Source organism: Mugil cephalus, chromosome 19 (genome assembly GCF_022458985.1).
Source record: "Mugil cephalus isolate CIBA_MC_2020 chromosome 19, CIBA_Mcephalus_1.1, whole genome shotgun sequence".
NCBI lineage: Eukaryota > Metazoa > Chordata > Actinopteri > Mugiliformes > Mugilidae > Mugil > Mugil cephalus.
Genome location: NC_061788.1, coordinates 8,789,131 through 8,813,249, shown reverse-complemented (window position 1 = coordinate 8,813,249; position 24,119 = coordinate 8,789,131). Strand labels below are relative to the sequence as shown.

At 41.0% G+C, this 24,119-nt stretch overlaps 1 protein-coding gene across 4 annotated transcripts in view; it reads left to right on the top strand.

Moving 5' to 3' along the window:
* The window catches only part of znf462 (zinc finger protein 462), a 55,956-nt gene extending 32,261 nt beyond the window's left edge, over positions 1–23,695 (top strand). For 3 of the 4 annotated variants that reach the window (XM_047569072.1, XM_047569073.1, XM_047569074.1), the window contains exons 5-13: positions 1,675–2,090; positions 5,193–5,311; positions 6,421–6,618; positions 10,313–10,568; positions 10,804–10,943; positions 13,699–13,922; positions 17,708–18,071; positions 18,856–18,991; positions 19,918–23,695. In XM_047569072.1, coding sequence (XP_047425028.1) covers positions 1,675–2,090; positions 5,193–5,311; positions 6,421–6,618; positions 10,313–10,568; positions 10,804–10,943; positions 13,699–13,922; positions 17,708–18,071; positions 18,856–18,991; positions 19,918–20,137 — 2,073 coding nt within the window. In that variant the 3' untranslated portion in view covers positions 20,138–23,695. The remainder of the gene's footprint in view (positions 1–1,674; positions 2,091–5,192; positions 5,312–6,420; positions 6,619–10,312; positions 10,569–10,803; positions 10,944–13,698; positions 13,923–17,707; positions 18,072–18,855; positions 18,992–19,917) is intronic. The other variant, XM_047569075.1, reaches the window with a different exon arrangement.
* Positions 23,696–24,119: the final 424 nt, after the last annotated feature.

Sequence of the window (24,119 nt, the reverse complement as noted above, 5' to 3'; positions counted from 1 at the left end):
ACCTTTTCCAGCCTGATGAGTAACGACTCATCATTTTTTTTCTGAGGTCCTCAGGAAGCATTTACACAAACATGTGTTGTGAATATCAGATTGTGAAAAATCTGAATTTTTTTTTAAACAAAATGGGGCACTGAACGACACCTGAGACTCATTACACTGACTGACTGGAAACACTTCTGTACAAATAGACTTTAATGTGGCCTTGAAATTAACCTTAGATGTGCGTTTACGTTTGCAGTTCGCAGATATGTAAAATATCTTTGTTTCATTTGTTCGATTGCATTCTCTATGAAAATCTTCATGTTTTGGGTCAGTTTTTAAATGTAAAATGTAAAAAACTGTCAAATATGTAATGAGCCCCAAAACATTTAACTGCTGCATAGCTGTTGCTCTGAAGTGCTATATGTAAATATATAAAAAATGTAAAAGGGTATTTGTTTCTTAACCTGCGACCTCCTTACACTGCAGTGTTCTCAGTTCATTCTGTTTCCCGTTTTGTTTATCGCAGAGAGTGACTTCTTGTTAGAAAGTCTGTCAGACTCCTCCAGATAAAACATGTATTGCTGTCCTATTGCTGTTGAGGGGGGTTGGAGTGTTTAGCCGTAACTTTTAGGGCAGCGACGGTTAACTATTCGAACATTGGTATTCCAGTGAGACTGCCAGTGAAGGGAACATGCCTAAGGATCCAACACCTCACCTAAATGGAGTCTCGGTTCCTCTATCAGACACACAGCATGTCTTGGCGTATTTAAGCTGATACGTTATGGGTAAATGGGTCAACTGCATGCAAACAAACGCTCCTCTTCATAATATCACATATACAGTTCCGGGACTGAGAACTGCGCTGGTTTCCTCGTGTGCTCGGATGAAGAGCAGGCTGACAGTGCATTCAGGGACTGGACGGCAAGGTTGGGGCCTGTGGATGCCACGTCTTATTTATGGTTGCATGAAGTGCAGGGTCAGGTCCTTCCACTGAAAGAATGAGTTGCCTCAAGGCAATAAAGAAAGTCATGGTGGTTGTCTGTCTACACTTGATGACTGCAGTAACCAGTCTGCTGTCTAGCAGACGAAGGAAGTAGAAATGGATGCAGAGGTTTTGTTTTGCAGTTGCTGCTGTTGTAGCCCAATTAATGCAGACAGTTAGTCTTTTAATAAATGCTTTTTATAACTGTGGGAATTAGTAACTGACTTTGGAAAGAGGTAATTTTGTTATATTCATTCTCATTCTTATAAATTGGAAAGATTTAGAGGATAATATTTCATGCTAGATGATTCAAAATGGCTGGACATGTTCCAGTCGCCTTCTGTTGGGAAAGGGCAGTCAACTCAACTCAGAACAGTGTCTCTGTACTCTGAGACTAGAGAGTTGCGGGTCAGGGTTAAAATTATACAGAGTGAGAAAGAGAAGCAGAGTCAGACTGAGAGCGGTTTGTAAGGAAGGCTTAACTGTTGCTGTGACAAAGCATCGGCAGAACCAGAGGTGTCAGACAGATGTTTAACAGTTGCAGTTGCTGCTGTTGATGTGGCGCATGTAATGCATTTAAAAAGGGCTACAAGTGCAAGACTGAGTGACAAAACGTGCTCTGCACCCACATAATGGAAGTTTTTGACAGAAAGCAAACAGGCACCCGAAGCGCTGCTGGTCATCTGAATTTTGTCCTCTTTGTTTTGCAGCAGGAAGTCAGCGACGTCCCCCTGACCCTGCCTTCAGAGAGCCTAACTAATGGCAACCTGGAGGGAGATGAAGCCACAGACGCAGAATGCCTTGAGAGACCTGCAGCTATAACAATGGGCCCAACCTTTTCCGCAGCTTCTGACGGGGTTGACATGGAGACGCTGGATCCAGAAACGGACGATGCCGAAGGAAGGGCAGCGGCCCTCGTGGCTGCAGCCAGGGCTGTGGCGTCAGAGGACGAACTGAAACAGCGGTTAGTGGCAGGGGGTCACCCGTGTGCCCAGTGCGACAGAGTCTTCATGTCCATGCAGGGACTGAGGTCCCATGAGAGGAGCCACTCAGCCATGGCACTGTTCAGCAGAGAAGACAAATACAGCTGCCAGTACTGCCAGTTTGTCTCACCCTTCAGACACAAGTAAGAAGAGAGTCGGAGGGCCTCTGACTGACAACTAATAGTGCTTTTACAGTAGAGTCCCCTCTGTGTAATTTGGCACTTTATAAGGAAACGATTAGAGAAAGTTGAGCAACTTTGCCCAAAGTAAACACACATTTAGCCTCGTGTTATGTTATCTGTTGGCCTCTCCACTGAACATTGAATAATCCTGACGGTTTAGTTCCAATCATTACCTTTCAGTGAGGTAAGTTCCTGTTATAATCCCCCACCCTTTTCATTATGCCCGTATTTTACATCACTGCATTGCTGTGAGGCTTATGCGTGCAAACCAATATGAGACACATTTTATAATTCAAAGCAGAATAAATTTAAATGTCTTAATTTTCGAATGAAGGGGACCTCTGAGGCGTTTGAGCCAAATGCTGGCCGCTGACCGGTGTCTCCGGCTTGGCTACGTGTCCCACATGGTTGTCACTAGTCAGGCCCCTGTGGGCCACTTATGAGTCACTTAAGCATTTTTAATTGGCAGCACCAGCCTGTTAGAGACATCTCTCTGATTGGTTGTTTCTGAAGTGTTTAAAGGATGCTCTTCCCTTATTAATGTAATCTGGACATTCAAATACACAAATATCATAAACGATGACATGATCATCCAGAATGAATAAGCTGTAGACCAAACCGATCGGTGTGAAACCGGAGAGGCCAGCTGTGTACGAGCATTCATAAGTTGCTCTTTTGATTAATGAACACAAACTACTGTCCCCTGCTGGTATGAGGATTCATTTCTCTTCACACAGGTGCACGATGTACATTGGCGCTTAAACATTTTTTTGCACCCTTAACAATTATCTACATCTCTGCATGAACTCTAAACATCAGCCTGTGTTCACACATATCCTAAAAGTAGATGAGGAGAACCCAGTCCATCAAATGAAAGACAAATATCATGCTTGGCCATTTATTTATTTATTCAAAAAAAAACAAACATTAGTATATATTTGTGAGATGCAAAAGTAAGCGAACTCTTGTTTTTAGTATCTAGTGTGACCTCCGTGGACGGCAATAATGGCGTCTGAGTCATTTTTCGGTAACTGCTGATCAGTCGTCTACAGCGGCTTGGAGGAATTTTAGCAGTTTCCTCAGTACATGACTGCTTCAGCTCTGAGATATTGGAGGGTTCCCTCACGTGAACTGCTTACCTCAGGTCTTTCCATAACGTTCCATTTGGATTAAGATCAGGACTTTGACCTGGCCGATACTTGACGTTAATTTCGTTCTCCTTGACCCATTCTTTTGTAGAACGACTCGTGTTCTTGGGCTTGTTGTCTTTCTACTTGACCCAGTTTTCCTTGAGACTCAGCTCACGGACAGATGTCCTGACATTTTATTTTGGAATTTGTTGGTATAATTCAGAATTCATTGGTCCATCGATAATAACGGCAAGCTGTCTTGGCCCAGATGCAACATCAGGATCAAACGAGGATCCATGATGTTTAGTAAACTGCAGACATGTTCTTTTTAGAGAGCAGTGACAAATTAACCAGGCCCACCATAGTTGTTCAGTGTTATCCTGACATTAGCCTGTGTGATAGATGCCTCTAGTTGCTTAGAAATTGCCCTGGGTTCCTTTGTGACCCCTCAGACTAATTCGTTCACTCTTCATTCACGGTTTCCAGCCTCGAACCTCTAACTCTGTTTCTGGGGTTCTCAAAATGCTCCTTTGTCCATGCCATGACACGCTTCCACAAACATGTGTTGTAAATATCAGACTGTGACCAATCCCTGATTTTTTTTTTTTTCTAAAACAAAACGAGGCTCTGAACGACACCTGAGTCTCATTACACTGATTGGAAACACTTCTGAACAGATGGACTCTAATTTGGCCTTGAAATTAACTTGTAATCCTCGAAGTGGATGTACTTCCGCAACTCTCAGATATTGCACGTATCGGCTCATTTTTGTGAACAAACAAATGCCCAAGTACAGTATTTACATTTCATTTATTTGACTGGGTTTTCTCCATGTATATGCCAGCTGTAGGTCCGCGATGTTGGTATGGTTCGTGCGCACCTTTAAGAATCCGATAAAATAAGTTGACAGTCAGCTCTTTATCCAACTGTGCTGGGTTTTTTTTCTTGTTTTATTTGCCCTCTTGCAGATATTAAAAATGACAAGAAATGGCTAAATGGCAATATTCCCAGAAGCAGTGCTGAATGGAGTGCACTCGCTGACAAACAAATTGTGTCCCTGTAGTATATGAATGCTTCCAATGTGAATACTAGATACTAGATATTGCTCAGTTTGGCAGTAAACAATGGGTGTGATATTAATGAGATAAAACGACGGTTTTTGCGAACCCGTACGACATTTTAGCCTTGGTAACGGTACATGTTAAACCTTTATAAACCCATACCAGTCTTACACCAGCTGTTCTTCCAATCATCTGGACGTTGAAGGCTTTTTGCGCCGAGCGCACTTTTACACCTTATTTTGTTTACCCTATCACAATCCCTTTGAATCTCCAATCTTCTCTAACATTCCCTGCCTCCTAGGAGAGCAAGACAAACAGCAAACAGCGAGACAGGACATTTTGGCGGTGTGATTTGTTTTATCCATCACAGAGACACAGAGTGAGCGGGAAAGAGAGAGTCCTCATCTCCTCTGAGCTCCCAGGTGTAATCCCTCTGTACTGTATGTGCCCTGACCCAGAAAGAAGCCGCACTCCCATGCCACCTAGGAGGCTGGCATTAAAAACACAGCTACCGTCCCCACAGGCGCTCACACGCTCGTTCCCGCTGGGGGATTGTGGGTAGATGAGTTCACCCCACGGCTCCTTGTTCGGTAGTCATTGGAAATGTGCGGCTGTTGTTTGTGTGGTAAACAGAATCGAGCGCTTTAGATGCTCCTGAAAAACCCCGCTGTTGAAATCATCAAAGTGGATGCTGTAGATCTCTCCCTCTGTCCGTCTCTTTCCTTCCTGTACTCTATTCTTGTCACTTTATCTGCTATCCTTTTGTCCTCATTTCATCATTTTTTTTCTTCTTTTATCCTCTTATCTCATATCCTCCCTTCTGTTTTTTTGTGTTTGTGTTTTTTTCTTTTATATATTTGTCTCATCGCCAGTCTGGACAGACATATGCAGTCTCACCACGGGCACCACAAGCCCTTCAAGTGCAAGCTCTGCCCCTTTAAATCTGCCTACGTGAGCCGCTTGAAGAGCCACCTGCACAAGGCACACACAGGTAAACGGACACATGCACACATTTAAGTCACAGCTGTACTCACAACTAACCGTGTATTTTGTTGGCCCAAAAAGCAAACCTTCCGCTTTTCTCACCTTCCACATAAATATGCAGCGCTTGCTTTAAGCTAATCCAACACAATGCAACCAGTAGACCTGCATGAGGAGCAGCTCCGTTGTTCTAAAGGAAACAGATTAAAATTCAGATTTAAAAAGTTACATATTGTCTGTTAGGATCACGGTGAGGTGGCTGGGTATAAAAGTCTTTAGAGAGACTCTCCAGAATGAACCACACAGGAGTGATCCAAATACATGAAGATGCATATGCAAATAAAACTCCACCTGAGCAAGCAAAGTGAAACTTAAAACTGCCAAGCTCGTTTTTTTTTTTTTTTTTTTAATCTCCAGCCGTTGGGCGCTCTCACATGCCTTACCAATGGCATAAATCAACCTTAGTTGCAATTACATTTGAAAAGTATGAGTTTGGAGATTATGTAGGCTTTGGGAAAACTTTAGATCTTATCAAGTGGCGATACTTTGAGATGACGCATGCGCTGCATCCAGGAGCGCTGCTGCTCAGAAAGAGAGAGCCGCTCTTGCGAGGAATGGTTCAACGAGGAAGTGTTTTCTTTGTTGAAGCACTTCTGGTAAAGACAGTCAGATCAGATTTGGGTGTAATGGCTCCAGGATGTTCCTTGGATTAAGCCGTTAAGCAAATACATTTAACAGAAACAGGAAGTATGATGCCATAAATCCCCCATGCGGGCAATGAAAACATCAGAGCAAAACCAAAACAACAAGGGCATAAATCAATGGAGAATTCTGTCAATATATTAGATTTTAATTTGGCGACGTAGTGATGCAGTGAAGTTGCTCCTTCTTTCAAATACTTTTACCCTAACAAATCCAAATTTTCAAAAATGAAATATTTCCATACCTAGAGACAGATTTTAATAGACACACTGCAGTGACACTTTAAAATTACATTTAAAAAAAAAATGCAAATACCACGAGGAGCACCGTTGACTACAGTATTTCTGTCATTTTGTGATGTTTTTGTACACATGTAAAAGTCAAGTTGTTGACGTGTGCCTCTTAATAATCCTTCAGGTGAGCAGCACACATACAAGTGCTTGTCGTGCCCCTTCTCCTCTATGACCATCAGCCGGCTGAAGGAGCACTCCCTGAGAGACCACGGCGAGGTCCTGACGCTCCCCAAACTCAGAGCTGCTACCCAGGCGGCGCATGCCACCCTCAGGCTGTCCCGACTGGCCAGCAACACAGAGCAGGCTCCCTTGGCCCCGGATGGTATGAGATCATCTGTATTATCTCTTTGGTAGATATGAGATCACATGATAAACTGGCCAAGCCAGATTTAGGAGAATGGTGGTGACGCATTAAAGTCGTGGTTTCACATTTTGGAAAATCCTCTTCTAACTGAGGGGAGAGTCAAATGAGAGGGCAGTTTCACGTTGTTACACTACATTTGCAGCCTTAGCTGTCAGATTGTTAGCTTCACTTTAGCATAATGGTTGTTAAAGTTTATATATTTAAGACTTTGATTTGATTGGCAACACTCACAAGTAAGTTTTTCCCAAAAATATAAAATTATTTATGTTAAACAGAGGAAACCACCAAATACTGTTTCTCAGCTTTGAGACTGAGATCCCATGAGGATTTGCACCGATCAGCCACAACATTAAAACCACTGACAGGAGAAGGAGTGATTTAATATTGACCATCTTGTGGCAATGCAATCATCTGCTGGGAAATGTTTAGACCTAGCATTCATGCGCCTGTTACTTAAACGCACCACCCACCTAGACCAGGCCAGACACCCCCACGCCATAGCAATGACACTCCTTGATGGGAGCAGCAAAATGCAGCCTGACACAGTAACTTTAACAGCGGCACAAGGTGTTGACCTGACCTCCGGATACACTAGATACCAAAATGGTCTGTCTGTGGGAGGCACTGGAACAGGGCTAATCCACAGAGCTCGAAGTAATCTGGAAGGGAGAGTGAGTCCTAAATGAAAAGCAGAAAGAAGGTTTTTACAAGCTGTGATATCTATTAATGCAACAATAATATGCATTAATATTTAAGAATGGCATTTTTTATATTTACTTAGCCCACACGTATGCAGTTCTCTTAAAATGAGATGTAAGATTCGCTGTAAAATCCACATTTAGTGTGAACATGAGTGAAGTCTACGGCAGATTTGTGCGCACAGAACAGATGCGTTTCTTCAGATGTGTCGAGTCAGAGAGGTACCCTCGCGGTAGGTTGGTGTAGCAGTAAGCTCCTTGATGAGGTGCCATGTTTTAGGCGTTTTAGTGGCTTTGCGGCGGCTGCTTTAGCATGCGCGCTGTTCTTGGCAGCAGCTGTCACCTTGCTGCTGGAGCTGTGGAACCTTCCCTGGAGCTGGAGCGGGGAAGCATTCCTCGATGCACCATCCACCACTGTCATCTGTGCCCTACCAGGACAAGTGGAGCATTGAGAAAGAGCAGAGCTGACATATTGGATGTCTCTCTGCCCTGCTACCACACTAGCTACCGCTACCTTCATCTGAAATACGGACGGAGAGAGAGACGGTGTTTTTGCAAATAAATTCCGTTTGATTGCCTCTTATTAGCGCTGATATTTACTCAGATCTCCTGAAATGGGTTCACATTCACAACCTGTCACTTTGATCCAGATCTCAGCAACCGATGGATGAATTGCCATGATATTAGCGCACACTCTTGGTTCTCAGAGAGTGGATCTCAAATGACTTTTGTGATACCCAGATTTTTCATATAGCACCATCATGAGGCCAAAATGTAATTTTGTCAAATGCATAAAAAGCCTCAGCTGCATTTTGCCTAAACGCCAGCGGCTAAACCAATTCTTTCGCACCAGCACGTTGGCTTTGTTATTATTAGTATTCTCTCCCTCTACTTCTTCAACTTCTCACGCTCGTATTTCCCACCCTCAGTGACGCCAGTTTTGACACGTCTCCATCAAACCCGCAGAAATTGCTCCCCATCCATCTGATCTACATACACGAATCTCCACAGCGCAGAGAGGATATTAAAGAATAAATCATCTGTGGCATTTGTTTGATTCGTATGAATTCCTCCGCCCCTTGTGCAAAAGTCAGAAATTGGATCTGAAGAATTTTCTGAAGTTTAAAAGAAAAGTTGTTGTATTTTTTTTATTTTCTCCCCCCCCCCTCGCAGTGCTGAACGATGCATTTTTCACATGGGTAGATATTCTATTAGTGTCACAGCAGTTTATTTATTGATGTGTCGGAGGCTCAAAGTAGGACGAGAATATGAGCTCGCTTGCTGATATTATAGACTCTCAAAAAAGGGAATGAGGAAGGAAAGAGGAAGGGAGTAAAAGATGACCATTGGCTACACTTTTGCGTTGGAGACGGGCACAGTTGAATATTTCTCCCGTAGAAACGTAAGGAACCTGTGCCATCACGTGTCGGCCTTTAAATATTAAAGGTAAAATGTACTGCCCATACTATCATTTATTTTATTTATTTGGAACACTAATATGCCTGCTTTATTCGTGCATCTATCCAACCAGCTAGGTGTTTGGCAGTTTTGCAATAGTGAAATCCTGCAGAGACATTCAGGGGCTTCAGTTAATGTCCTCATCCAACATCTGAATTGGTGGTAAATGTCATTTTAGTGACTTTAAACTGTGTTGTGATCAGGGGTCTTCAACGCCTCCTGCAGTACCTCCACAGACCCCCTCCCCCTGTTGAAGACCTATGTGCTAGATTGGTTTCATGGATTTGGTATTTAGAGTTCAGTCAAAATGATGAAAGAAAAGCAACCTTGTTGATGAGAGGTCAAAGGAGACTGGTCACGCTGTCTGGATTTTAGAGAGAAAAGCTACAGTAACTGTGGAGAGCACAAAAGCATCTCCAGCTACACAACGCATCCAGTCTTTTGGCAGATGGGCGACTATGGCAGAAAACCACAATGGGTTCCATTACTGTCAGCCAAGAAAAGAAATCTGAGGGCTGTAGTGGGCACAGACTCAAAAAAACTGGACATTTGAAGACTGGACAAACATTCTTCTGACCAGGGTCAGAAGAATCTGTATTTCTGCTGAGGCTGCAGATGGTTGAGTAAGAATCAACAGCGTGAGTCCATGGACCCAACATGCCTCGTGTCAACATTCCTGGCAGCTGGTGGTGGTGGTGTAATGGTTTGGAGAATTTTTTCTTGGCTCACTTTGGGCACCTTAACACCAACCGGTCATCGGCATCGGCTGCCGTCTTTTTCATGTCCCAGCCTGTTTGAATATTGCTGTTGATGATGTGCTTCCATTTACGACATACTTCGACATTCTTGCAATGGTTTATTCCAGCCTGACAAGGCCCCACATCCAAATTCAATAGCACGTCTTGATGGGAGATAACAAATCTGAAGAAATCATGTAATTCAATCATGTCAACGTGGTGCAGAATTTCTGCAGAATATTTTCAATATCTTGGGAAATCCCTGTTATGAAGAATTGCAAAAGGACCTGGTGTTAGTTACAAAAAGTCTTGTTTTTATGAGCTGTATGTCTTTTATTTTTGTAACCAGATATCTCAAAGCATACAAATCCGGATAAAAGTACATTTAACTGTGGAAAAGTGTTAGCAGCTTCACAAATTCACTGTGCACTGAAGTGGATGATTCCTGTGGGATGAAAAAACTAGCGTATATTTTAAGAGAACATAAATGTGTGTTTCGGTTGAAGTGACTTGGATCTATGCTTGGACTAATAATATTTCAAAGGGAGAACAGCCTTAATTTGACCTACAACCATTTATAAAAAAAAAAAAATGCCTGAGTTAGATGCAAAATTTATTGTTGCTTAAAATAGAAAATCCTCAAAAAGCGGGTTCGGCCTGATGCTCTTTGCCAACGTTACATCACCCTCTTGAAACGTCTTGTTTTTAGGGGTCAAAGCGTTCATGGGTTCACTCCCGAATGTTCCTCCCCTCTCTCAGATCCGTCATACCTGGAACCGGCCGACGTCCGTCAGCAGCTCAGCCACTACCAGCTGGCCTCCCGCGGTCAAATGTCTTCCGGCTCGACGCCCGGTGGCTCAACCCTGGTTGACAATCGTCCGGATACTGTCCTCAAGTGCGAGTTCTGCGAGTTCAGCTCTGGGTACATGCAGAGTCTGCGCCGGCACTACAGGGACCGCCACGGTGGCAAGAAGCTCTTCAAGTGCAAAGACTGCTCCTTTTTCACCTGCTACAAGTAAGAAACGGCGGGGGAGGGGTAAACAGAAAACTGCCCAACACGTATTGTACTCTGCTACGTGTTGTATATGGGGGGGGGGGGGAAGTGTACTAATTATGTAAATATATTGTATAACTGTTTATTGCTATAAAATGCTACGCATTGCAAGTACTATTCACATGTGTACAAGCTCTAGAAACACTTAACTAACCCGGATCGTTCATTGATCTTTCTGTCTGTAAATCTGCCTCAGGAATACGTTCACCATGCATGTGGAGGCAGGTCACAACAACAATGCACCCGAGGACCTTCCTAAAGACCTGCGCTGCCCTCTCTGCCTCTACCACACCAAACACAAGAGCAATATGATTGACCACATTGTTCTGCACAGAGGTGCGCTTCACCAGGCACATAGTAAACTAAACTAGTTCAGCATTTTGAGAACGTCATGTCTGTGTGGTGAAAAGCTTACAAATGGGGGAGGGGTGGGGGGAGAAATCGGGGGAACTGCTACTTTTTCATGGCCTTGAGACTTGACTGTCTGCCTAGCAAACCCCTGCTGATTTCAAGACTGAATGAAGTCACCGGCCAGCCTGTTAAAGCATTTAACATATTCAGTGAATATTGTTCAGAGTGACTGACAAGCCATGGTATGGTCCCCTGACGACACAGATATACGTCCGTCATACATGTACAATACATGAGAACATTCAAAAACACTCAAACAACAAGTCATGTCAGATGAATTCTCTGCCTCTGCGTTGGCTTTAAGTTTTATTTTTCAGTTTTCAGTATCAGTGTGTTGTCATATGGAGTAAGCAAGTTTTTATTCAAACACGAGCAAGTCGAACAGCATATATGCATCATTAAAAAGTGTTGACCCGACCTCAAATTCCCTAGATCCTAGATCAAGTATGTGCGGGATGCACTGGAACAAGCCTGATCCACATAGGCCCCTCCCCTTTACCCTGCTAACAACATTCACTTACCAGAAGACTCGTGTCCATCCTCTGATGAGTCACAACTGTTGAGAACCCAATCAGACTAATTAAAAACATGCTCTGCTTGTTTATAAGTCTTTTCATGAAAATTAACCAATATTGCGCATCTGTGAAGTGTTGTGAGACTCGGGTATTGTTCAGTGCCTTCTTACGTCTACAACAAAATGAAGGATTTGTCCCAGTCTGGTCTTTGCGACAAATGTTTGTCGAAATGTGTGATGAAACTGACAAAGAAGCATTCTGAGAAGCTCGGAGAAAGAGCTGTTGTTGCTCATCAGGCTGGAAAATGTTACGAAACTATCATTTAAGAGTTTGGAATCCACAAACGGAGGAGAAAAAGAACCTTTCTTACTGTCTGCAGTTTGCTAAACATCATGTGGACCAGCCAGAAAACCGTCGGTGGAAAAAAAAATTTTGTGAACAGATGAGACCAAAGGAGAATAGTTTGGTTTAAATGAGAGGCGTCATAACTTGGCCATTTCAAAACATTAAATTTGTTCTTCTTCAATCATTCTTGTCTGCGACTTGTGTGCTTGGCGTTGTCGTCTTGGTGCGTGACCCACTTTCTCTTATGATGTCCCGACATTTTCTTTCAGAATTTGTTGGTTTAATTCAGAATTCATTGGCTGCCAATGATGGCAAGCCGTCCTGGCCCAGATGTAACAAAACAGGCCCAAACAAGGACATTACCACCCCCATGTTCCATGGACTGGATGAGGTTCTGATGCTGGAATGCAGTGTTTTTTCATCTCAGAGCATGAGCCTCTCATTTAAACCAAACAGTTCTACTTTGGTCTCATCCGTCCACAAAACATTTTCCCAGTAGTCTTCTAGCTTGTCCACATGATGTTTAGCAAACTGCTGAAGGACAAAAAACATGTTTTTTGGAGAGCAGCTTTGCCTTTGCCATGCAGTCTTCTCCCGATGTTGGATACATGACCATTAACATTAGCTAGACTATTAAGCGTCTTTCTTTTGGAGTGATCTTTGTTGTTGAATGATCTTAAATCTCCTCCATTTGTTCCCAATCTGTCTCACTGTGGATCTGTGGATTCCAAACTCTTTAAAGATGGTGTTGTAACTGTTTCCAGCCTGAACAGCAACAACAACAACTCCCTCACTGAGCTCCTCGGAAAGCCTGTTTGTCTGTGCCATCGTACACGTCCACGAACATGTGTTATAAAGATCAGACTGTGACAAATCCATGATTTTTCTCAAACAAAACGGAGCACTGAACGCCACCTGAGTCTCATTACACTGATTGGAAACACTTCTGAATAAATGGACTCTTGAAATTAACTTGTAATCAAAGAGGTGCACTTTTAAGTCGCTTAAATTGCCAGTGTTTAAATAATGAATTGCTCACTCTATATGAGAACATTAATGAGAACTGAAAGCGAAATGTAACACTTAAAAACCAACAGAAGTGAATGTAACTTGTTTTTTGAGGGTTTGGTTAGTTTAATCCGAGACTGTCTCCAGTTATCTAGATCAGGGGTCTTCAACGTTTTTCAAGCCAAGGACCCCAAAAACTGATGGAGAGATTAAGTAGGGGCCCCCTACCTACTATATGGGTTTTATAATAAAACTAGCGCTTTCTATAAATATACATTTATCCTGTACACAGTAGGCCCTGCCACCCATCACTACCACTGACTCTGAACATAGGTAAATACTAACAAACAAAAATATGTTGGATTTTTGTTAATGTATATTTAAACAGATTTATATTTGTGGGGTAAAATCGTGGGGGAAAATTAAAAATATATATATTAAAAATAAATGTCTAATCAACCAAAGATTTTCCGACCCTCCAGCAGTACCTCTGTGGACCCCCTAGGGGTTGCAGACCCCCTGTTGAAGACCTATGATCTAGATTTTAAACTGAATAGGTGAAAAAATGGCAAAACCATTTTTTCTTTGTGTGTGTGGTGTGTGTGTGTGTGTGTGTGTGTGTGTGTGTGTGTGTGTGTGTGTGTGTGTGTGTGTGTGTGTGTGTGTGTGAGAGAGAGAGAGACAGATGTCATCCGATATCTTCCCCCATTCTTCCCATTGTTGACGCATGCTGTTCTTCTCCCCTCCTCTATGCTTCTTCCTCTTCCCTTCCTCCAACCTAATAATAATCCGCTCTCCACTTCCTCCACCAGAGGAGCGCGTGGCTCCGCTGGAGGTCAGCCGCTCCAAGCTGTCGCGCCACCTCCAGGGCCTGGTGTTCCGTTGCCACAAATGCACGTTCACATGCTCCAGTGACCAGGCCCTGCAGCTGCACCTGCAGAAGCACGCTGAGATCAAGCCCTACCAGTGCCAGCTCTGCTATTATGACAGCAGTCGACGGAGCCAGCTGGAGGAGCATCTACGCCTTGAGCACAAGGTCAGTTGGAGTCCACGTATGATGAAGATTTGAGTGGCTAAATTTAAACTGATACGCCTAACTAATCTTTTTAACAATCTTAATTCAAGAAGCCAGAAGAATATGGCCGCCAGGGGTTGCGGTGTTATTTAGCAGATGAGATACTTTCAAGCTAACAACCAGTACAGAATTTTAATTAATGTGTATCAACTGGCAGGTTGTGTTATGTTTTTCATCTTTGGCCATCAAAGTCCTTAAGAGTTGAACTGAGATGAAAAAAAAATCAATAGTGTCTAGGTTTTGGCTCCAGTGAAAATATGTAGCATGCAAAATCTCACCTATAAGGGGGAAAAAATAAAGTTATGTCTGCATACTGAAACAGTAAGAGTCATAGTCTCATGAGTTTTAATGATATTATGAGAAAATATTTTATTCATTGTGTGTGTGTGTGGCATTATATTTCAAACTTAATACATACATAAAGATAAATTATAAATTCTGATAACAATTAGTTATAAAGCCAAGTTTAACCTCCCAAGACCCACCCTATTATTTGTTATGCATTTTTAATTTCTCCAAGGTATTTGGGATCAGTAGGACCCAAGACTTATTAAAAACTAAGCATCATCTTTGAACAGGAAGTAGTAGTTTCTGAAAAACACGGTGTCCTCATATGTGGACACTGGGATTATTTCATTATTTATATGTATAATAAAGTCTGAACAAGAGCTGAACAAGGCTGTGTAAAGACAGAATTGCAAGCAATGACATCCCAGCGTCCCCGTTTTAACCTTTGCTACCACTAGATAGCAGACTAAAGTGTCCACTTATGAGGACAATGGGTTTAAATGAAGTAGAATAAGCTGCAAAGGAACCTAAAACTTAACATATGGGGACGGGGGGTCTCAGGAGGATGAAGAAATACCATTTTAAAAGTAAGCACTGACACTGGCACACTGACACAAATGGAAACTTGATGCTGAATATGGACAGATAAAGCAGGAGATAATGTAATAGTGAAACCGCTACTGAATGATAAATTGGAATAAGATGAGTAGGTGCACACGTATCAGCTTCGGCATATTCTAACCACATCCAGGAGACGAAAAGGTTTTTGCCTCTCAGCCTCACTTAATGGCAATAATTGTTGAGATGATGCGAGATGATTTTTTTTATTTTATTTTACACGACTAAATGCCTATTTATAAGCAATGCATGCTGGCTTAACCTCCAGCTGTGGATCTTGGGAATGAAAAAAGGAGCCTGGAAACCCTGCAGTTAGTGTGAGGGAGGAACTATTGTGAAGAATCTGGTATACAGCAGGTCAAAGGAGGGATTAAGAATTTCTGGAGCAGTTAAAAGAAGCAACAGGAAATCTTTAATTTGAGATTCTTCACAGCCATATATTTTTACAGTCATGGTATTTTTCCATTTCAGCTGTATCTATTAGATTCAGCTGTAATTCTGTTGGTTATGAGATGTACCTAATATTTTGAGATTTTGGGAGTGGTGATGAATCTAAAACATCAAAAGTGAAATAAGCTTGTATGCTGGGCAGTGTTTTGGTACTTTCCTGTGTGGATGAGGTAGAAAAAATGCATATGAAGTAGTTGCAGAGATAAAGCATTACTACACATTGATTATTATTTGTTTTGTGGATTATATATAGTACAGTGGTGTGAGTATTTGATTTATTTCTTATTTTTTGCACGTTTGTCACACTTAAATGTTTATGATCATCAAACAAATCTAAATATGAGACAAAGATAACACAAGAAACATTAAATGCAGTTATTAAATTAACGTTTTTATTATTAAAGGGAAAAAAATCTAACCTACTTGAGATCTATCAGTCTGGAAAAGGTTATAAAGCCATTTCTAAAGCTTTGGGACTCCAGCAAACCACAGTGAGGGCCATTATCTGCAAATGACAAAAACATGGAACAGTGGTGAACCTTCCCAAGAGTGGCCGGCCGACCAAAATTACCCAAAAAGTGCAGCGACAACTCATCCAAGAGGTCACAAAAGACCTCACAACAGCATTCAAAGAACTTCAGACTTGCCTCAGTTAAGGTCAGAGTTCATGACTCCACCATAAGAAAGAGACCAGGCAAAAATAGTCTGGATGGCAGAGTTCCAAGACAAAAACCACTATTGAGCAAAAGAACATAAAGGCTTGTCTCAGTTTTACCAGAAAACATCTTAATGATGCCCTAGACTTTTGGGAAAATACTCTGTGGACTGACAAGACAAAAGTTGAACTTTTTAGAAGTTGTTTGTCCCATTACTTCTGGTGTAAAAGTAACACAGCATTTCAGAAAAAGAACATCATACCTAGAGTAAACTATGGTGGTGGTAGTGTCATGGTCTGGAGCTGTTTTGCTGCTTCAGGACCTGGAAGACTAGCTTTGATAAATGGAACCAGGAATTCTGCTGTCTACAAATAGATCCTGAAGTAGAATGTCCAGCCATCTGTTTGTGACCTCAGCTGATGAGAATTTGGGTTTTACAGCAGAGCAGTGATCCACAACACACCACCAAGTCTGACTACCTCTGAATGACTGAAGAAAACCAAAATGAAGACTTTGGAGTGGCGTAGTCAAAGTCCTGACCTGAATCATATTGAGGTGCTTTGGCATGAACTTAAAAAGGTGGTTTATGCTGGAAAACCCTCCAACGTGGCTGAATTACAACAATTCTGCAAAGATGAGTGGGCCAAAACTCCTCCTTAGTGCCGTAAAAGACTCAATGCAAGTTATCGCAAATGCTTGATTCCAGTTGTTGATGCTAAGGTTGGCCCAACAAGTTATTAGGTTGAGGGAGCAATCACTTTTTTACTCAAGGCCATGTGGGTTTCAATAGTAACAACCTTCATTTAAATTTAATTTAATTTAAATAACCTTAACATAAAAACTTAAAAATCTTTGACTAATATTTAAAATTTGTGTGATGATCTGAAACGATCTGAAACATTTAACTGTGACAAACATGCAAAAAACAAGAAATCAAAGAAGGGGGGGCAACACTTTTTCACACCACTGTAGTTATATGTTTCAGTCCTGTAAAATAAAAGTTCATATCCATGGTAGACGTGTTACTAAACAGAATCTGGATAGCTGGAATATAATAATAGTTGGATGAGTAGATAGAGATTTTTGGAGGCTGCAGTTCTGAGTCTTCAGGGAGAATGGGAGGAGGATGTTACTCAAAGGCCTTGAGATTATCTGTGCCCAGATGCATAAGAAATGAGCTGATTTTGTCTTAGATTATTCCTGTTTCAGATCATTCTAGTCCATCTAATGCTGAAAAGGTCTCTTGCATAACTCTATTCTTGCAAATCAGGTCGATCTTATGGCTGATAACATTATGAGTAAGAGAAAATGAGAAGTGTTTACTAAAGCAGGGTTTCACCTTCAAAAGATTTTTAAAAGAACCTAGTCACTGTTATCCCAAAAGCCATTTTTGAGCCTTTGTAATATAGTGCTATTTGTGTTAGGATGAATGAATATAAATCAGAATAACCTGGTGGTGTACATCAAGAATCAATTGCAAATAGACAACAATAAAGTTTGTGGACTTAAGCCGGACTCAGAATTTATAAAAGTTTTTGAATTCTTGAGCTTCTTCGGTGAAATAGATTCATAGACATTAATATGTATTGACTTTAAAGTTGCAGTTCACTTTCAAAAATGACAAAGAAAGCAAGGAGCTGCAGAGTTTATACTGCTGCAGAGAGAAAAATTAAAAAAAAAAAAAAAGAAAGTGCCTTATGCTGAAACTGAAAAGTCCCTCCTGTTTGTGATCAGGTTATCAGGAACTTTGAGCTGATGGGCCGGGTCAATCTGGACCAGCTGCAGATGATCAAGGAGCGAGGGAGCAGCGCCGAGGAGGACGAGGCGAGAGAAATTATGGAGATGGTAGCAGACGGAAAAGAAGCTCTGGAGGATGAGGAAGAAGAGGAGGAGGAGGAGGAGGATGACGACGAAAGGATGGAAATTATAGAGAACATAGGGGAGGACCAGAGAGACATGGATGATGAAGAGATGGACGACAACATCAAGGAGGAGGAGGAGGACGTGGGGGAGGAGGAAGAAGAAGAAGAAGAGGTGGAAGAGGAGGAGGAGGAGGAAGAAGTCAAAGCAGTGGAGGAAGAGAAGCCCCCCCTGCAAGGTAACTACTAGGTGTCCCTATCAAATAAGTCAGTTCATGAGCAATATAAACATATCATTTGAGATTATTTTAACAAATAAACAGCAGTTGGGAGCTTTAAAATCAACTTGAAGTGTTACAGTGGCCGTATTTGTTTTCAGAGAAAAGGCAGATACCAGTCATAACGTGACTAATCCTGATGGTCAATAGCTGTCTGGGTTTCTGGGTGTAGAAGACAAAAACATATGAAAATGCTCAAATCCTTCCCTTTACATCACACTGTTGAGCCACTTCCTGACCCGGCCAGTCGAATCCAAATGCTGACAGAAAACCACGGCGTGAATCACCACCAGCTCAAAATCCTTTATTTATTTATTTCGGATAAGAAACACAATGTCTCCTGTGTCTTTTTTAAGACAAATAAATATGATTTATAATATGATATATAATTAGGATCGTCAAGAAGAAGTTGTGAATCTGAATTTGTTATCCTATTTTATTCTTTTAGTCTATTGTTAGCCTAATAGTATAATTATGTAAGTCATATTTGTTTTCAGAAAAAAAAGATCATTTTCAGCACATTGGTATTTTTGTTTATATTTTTTATAAATCAAAGTCAAAAAAAATAATAATCTATTCCAGAATAATGTGGAAAACATCCAGATCATCTTTGTGCCCAGATCTGCAGAGGTGGATTAAAGTGGAGGATTTTTTTTTCTGGCAAACATTCTGGCAAATAGGATATGAGCAGCCGTGAAATTACTACATTCTCAGACCGACCAATTATTTGAACTCCATTTCCCAGAGGTCCTTGCATCTCCCAGCAGCAGCAGCAACAGTTCTGGGCCGAGCAGTGTAGAGAAGCGTCTTCCCTGTGAGTTCTGCGGCCGCTGCTTTACCAACAGCTTTGAATGGGAGCGGCACGTCCTTCGACATGGCATGTGAGTGTTTTTTTTTTACGTCTCTTCCTCTGCTCATGGTCACATTTCTGCTGCTTTTAATTCAACTGCTTCATGTATAAGATTATAATTACCTAGTACAGGGGTCTTCAATGTTTTTCAGGCCAAGGACCCCCAAACTGATGGAGAGATTAAGTAGGGACCCCCATACCTACTGTATGTGTTCTATATAATACTAGTGCTATTTATAAATATACATTATTATCATCATTTTGCATTCAAAAGTAAGCTATACAATTAATACACAGGTTGCATATTACACACTGACTGTCAGGTTCCCCTAATAACAAAACATTTGGCTATATTTACGATTAAACTGTATCTGTCAATTATTTTCTTTATCTGTCAATTTTATGTATACCTATAATTATTTTCTTGACTGTTTTAACTTTAAACATAGCTAAATACTAACATACTAAACTATGTTGGATTTTTGTTAATGTGTATTTAAAGACATTTAAAATTGTGGGGCAAAAAATAAAATATATATATAAAAATATAATATATATATAAATATATATATATATATATATATATATAAAATGTCTAATCAACCAAAGATTTTGTGACGTCACCCTCACCCTGCAGTACCACGGCGGACCCCCTAGGGGTCCCCCCTGTTGTAGACCTATGGCCTAGCATGCAATTTTCAACACTTGGCTGTTCTGCATCACTCATCTTCAATAGTGGGCAAAGTATAGTGAATTATCAAAACAGTGGAAATACGCAACATTAAAACCACCGTCAAAAGAAGTTAATAACTTTGACCATCTTGTGACAATTTAATGTTCTGCTGGGAAACCTTTGGACCTGGCATTCTGAAACCAGTTCATCAGTCTATATCTGTAGGCTCTGTTGTAATATGTATAATAATTAGTTTTCATCTTTGATCGTGTCCTTCCTTTCAGGATGGTTAACAACAGTCGACGGGACACCAGCGCCGCTTCAGCAATAGAGGCCTCAGCTCCATCTTCCACCGCCTCCTCGGCGTTCCCAGACACAAAACTGGACCCGTCCACCAACGGAACGGAGGACGGGCACCCCGCTGATCTTTCTCTGACAAGTCAAAGCCAGTACGCGGAAGACAAAGAAACGCTCGACACCAAAAAGGATCAACAGCTTGGTTGAACTGACCGTGGCCTCTTCGGGTTACTGTGCTAGAAAAAAAAACGATAACATTGGGTTGAATCAGCGCTGGGTGGGATCAGAAAATAAGATGTCAAAGGAAACGGAAAGGTTGAAACTTAAAGTGACTTTTTATGAGTTGGTGCATTATTAGATTTTAGGTGTTACATATATAAGTATTAGGTTGTGCTGCATAAAACGGCTGAGCTCTTTAAATGGGCGGTCCCCTAGGACAGATCTTAATATATTGGTAACCAATAGTGAACAGAACTCTTTATTGCTGACATTCTGGTCAAATCTACAGTGAAAGATCCCACCTAGATAAAAACTAAGCTATATATAAAGAATGTTGTCCAAAACAATTAACTAAATTTAGCATTTTATTATTTTAAGCACCTTTTACACTCCTCCCAGCTCATCCAAAATATGGGTACTGTACTTGCCTAAAAAGAAGAAAAGAAAAAGGTATGAAAGCATTTATAATCATGGCCCTCTGTAGAGCTACCGTTTCTTATTTCTCGTTGAAATTCGAGACAGTTTTTTTTCTCCCCTCATCTTAGCCTTGCGTTAAATGTGTGGAAGTATTCCTCGAGGAAGAGTCGCACCTTATCTATTTTAGTAAAGAAAAAATTAACAAACAAACCCAAAAACCCACGTTTTCTCCATTTGTAGAAGTACTTGCCCCAGTGTTTTGTAGCAAATTGCTATAATTTAAGTCCCGTAATATTATACTACGTATAAGCCTTCAGCCTTCGGCACCCTGTCCATTTTAACTGTGTTGTTTTTATTGTCCAGTAATTTCAGTGATGAAATCGTGGAAATAATGGGATTAGTCTCAAGCTCCCCCTCTCCCTGTGAGATTACATATAGTTTATAGTTACCCTCTGAACTCAGCAGATCAATATAGACAACAGAGATGTGTTTCATGTGTCATGACTGTACCCGTTCAAGATTCGCATAGAAGAGGTTTTAACTGTAGTGGCGTCTCGACCAGTGGTTTACACTTGTCTTTTCAGGGTGAAATTTGTAAGATGGGTTTGTTGGAATACTTGCCTTGGTGAATTGGGTGAATTCTCGTGAGATTTGCAATGTAATGGCAGCGACGGGTGTGTTTTAGGTTTGACAACGGCGAGAGGCAACTCTTTCTTCAAAAAAAAAAAAAAATGGCTGACAAAGAGGTTAGCACTTAACTTACACCACAGCATCATGAGCTTTCTAGCTTTCAAAAGTCCTCATACCTTTTTCACCAGGTATTATTTTTGAAGTGCCTGCCCCCTTTTCCAGCAGACATTTTCAGACGCATCCTCCAGCCACGTTCTTTGAGGGATGCCTAGTGTATGTGGCTTGAACCCCACAGAGATGGATGGTGGTCTGGCTCTACATTACATCCGAATCACACCGTACCACGTTCAGGCCGCGGGTCTGCTACATACGTTTTCGAACCGGTGCACAAGTGCCTTAAAAATGTTCCCGCTCCAAAGATACAAATCTATTGGACTTATTCTGATGTGTGCCTTGGTGGCAAATTGGAAAGTCTCTGATCAATTAGGATGAGATAAAATTAATTTGTTTTCATTACAATATTGCCAATTAAGCACCAGTACAGTAAAATGTGGTTTAGCGCCTATTACAAGGATTTTGAGGCTTAAAGCATTGATTTAACCAGATTACCAAAAGGATATTCTCCTCTCATTGCCCCGAAGTAGTTTTTAGCCATATTGATATTTATTTCAAGGTTTCTGCGTCTCAGATCTTTGCTGCCGAGCTGATCCAGTGGAAATTAATGGTACCAGTGCAACAGTATCATAACTGGAGGCTTGTATTGAGATAATTAGATTCAGAGATGAAATGTACGGCTGATGCCATGTTGAAAAGACAAGTGTAACCAGATCAGACGCCCTTAAACCATTCGTTTCCACATATATAGAATATATACTGTATGTGACACTGGGACTTTTTTAAAGGTGTCAAATCCCCTAGTTTAAATACCCGTTTCAATTCTCATTCTGTGTGGACACATCTGTCATAACTTGTTTGATTTTTTATTTTATTTTATTTTTTTTGTTATGTTGTCGTTGATGTAGACAAAAAAAAAAAAAGGCAGAGATTGTATTTGCTGGAAGTTGCTGCTTGAACGCCCTAAAGCCTTATGAGAATAGCAATGAAGTCTAAAAATTTGTGTCCAATTCCGATAAAACTATCAAGCAATGTGAATTAAAGTGGCTCCGAGATTAAAAATTCGTAGAGGAACACGTGTAATGTAACTGTGTCCCTTGCGTCGAGATATTTCCCACGCCTGCTGTGTTTGCTGCTGTAATCGTCACTGAACTATTGAGGGGAAATGGCAAATCTGTTTCTGGACCGTTAGGATTCTGTGGAGTTCTGTGGGTGGAGCCCCGCTGAACTACACGTCTGCAGCCATGTATAGAAAACAAAACTACTCGTTAAGTGTTTGAACTGTGGTGTTTCAGAACGGATTATTTAACCCCCCTCTTTTTTTTTCCTTTAGGTGTTCTCATTTTTTTAAAAAAGAAATTACATAAAAAAGAAAAAAAAAGGATTATAGCTAACCCTTTGGGGTGTTTGCGACCCCAATCCAACATTTTTACGCTGTTGTCTGGTTACGATGAAAAATATCCCTTTTTTTTTTGTACTGTAATGGGAATGAGCAGATAGGAAGCGCAGTGTGGTTGTACAATATTGAGCATAAAGGAAATGTATGCAGTTCTCCACTAACTAATGGCTGGGGGCTTTTATTGTGAAGATGAAGGAAGATAACCGTTGTTCCTTTGGGAGCTTTTGTCTAAACCGCTTGGCCGACATCTGCAGCGGCCTACAGTCCTTTGAGATCTACCACATACAATCCAAACCGTGACACTCCAGTATCTTTTCTCTATGACCAGTAAGGGCATTAGCTCACTTAGTCCTAGTGCACCCGCCCACATTTGACCCACTCAACAGTACGTAGCGGTCCTCCAGCTTCTCAGCTGCTTTCAAAACCAGTCGGTGAGTCGGTGCTGAATCTCAAAGCCCTATTTCTGTTCTGCAGGTCCAGCTGCGGGTGTAGTTCCTGGAAAGTAAAACCGTTGTTGTAGAAATAAGCTTTGTAAAGGCAGCTTGTTGCCCAGTCTGAAAACCCAGCGAGGTGAATTGCGACGCTCTGGAAAGACGAAGCTGTCAACCCAAATTAGTTTGTTGTTCTGTGATCATTTTGTTAGAAAATGACTATGAATCCCTCACTGTGTGCAGTCGCTATAGACTGTGATATTCCCAGTTTTACCCAAAGTAACGCCCCCTGCTGACGACACACTGGATACTTGTATATATGTTTAGTTTGTTTCCGACGCATTTCTCTTTTCAGACTGTTGTCTCCATAGTTTGACACTAGAATCTCTCCTTCTTGCCTTTCTCCCATATAAATCTGATTACCTGATGGTGGGTTGTGATGTTGCCTAGAATGATTGTTTACAATTTTATTCCATTTATCTCTGGATATTCTGTAAATATTGTAATTCATTGTCTTTTTTTAACTTGATAATAAAGTTATCAGATAACAGCTAATTGTGTGTATTTCATCTATGCACATTTTTATATATATATTTTATTTTGCCCCACAAATTTAAATTTCTTTAAATACACATTAACAAAAATCCAACATATTTTAGTATGTTCGTATTTAGCTATGTTTTAAAGTTAAAAAATAAGTTAAATGAAAATAATTAAATATATATAACTTAATTAATAAAATAATTGTGTGTACAGTGTGTAATTAGAGATAGGTGCAGGGCCTACTGTGTACAGAAGGGTTAGATTGAAATAAAAATAATAATATTTGAACCTGGGTATTATTTAAAAAGCTTACTTTTGAATATAAATTGCTAATAATAATGTATATTTATTAATAGCACTAGTTTAATAGAGAACACATACAGTAGGTAGGGGGGTCCCTACTTAATCTCTCCATCAGTTTCCGGGTCCTTGGCCT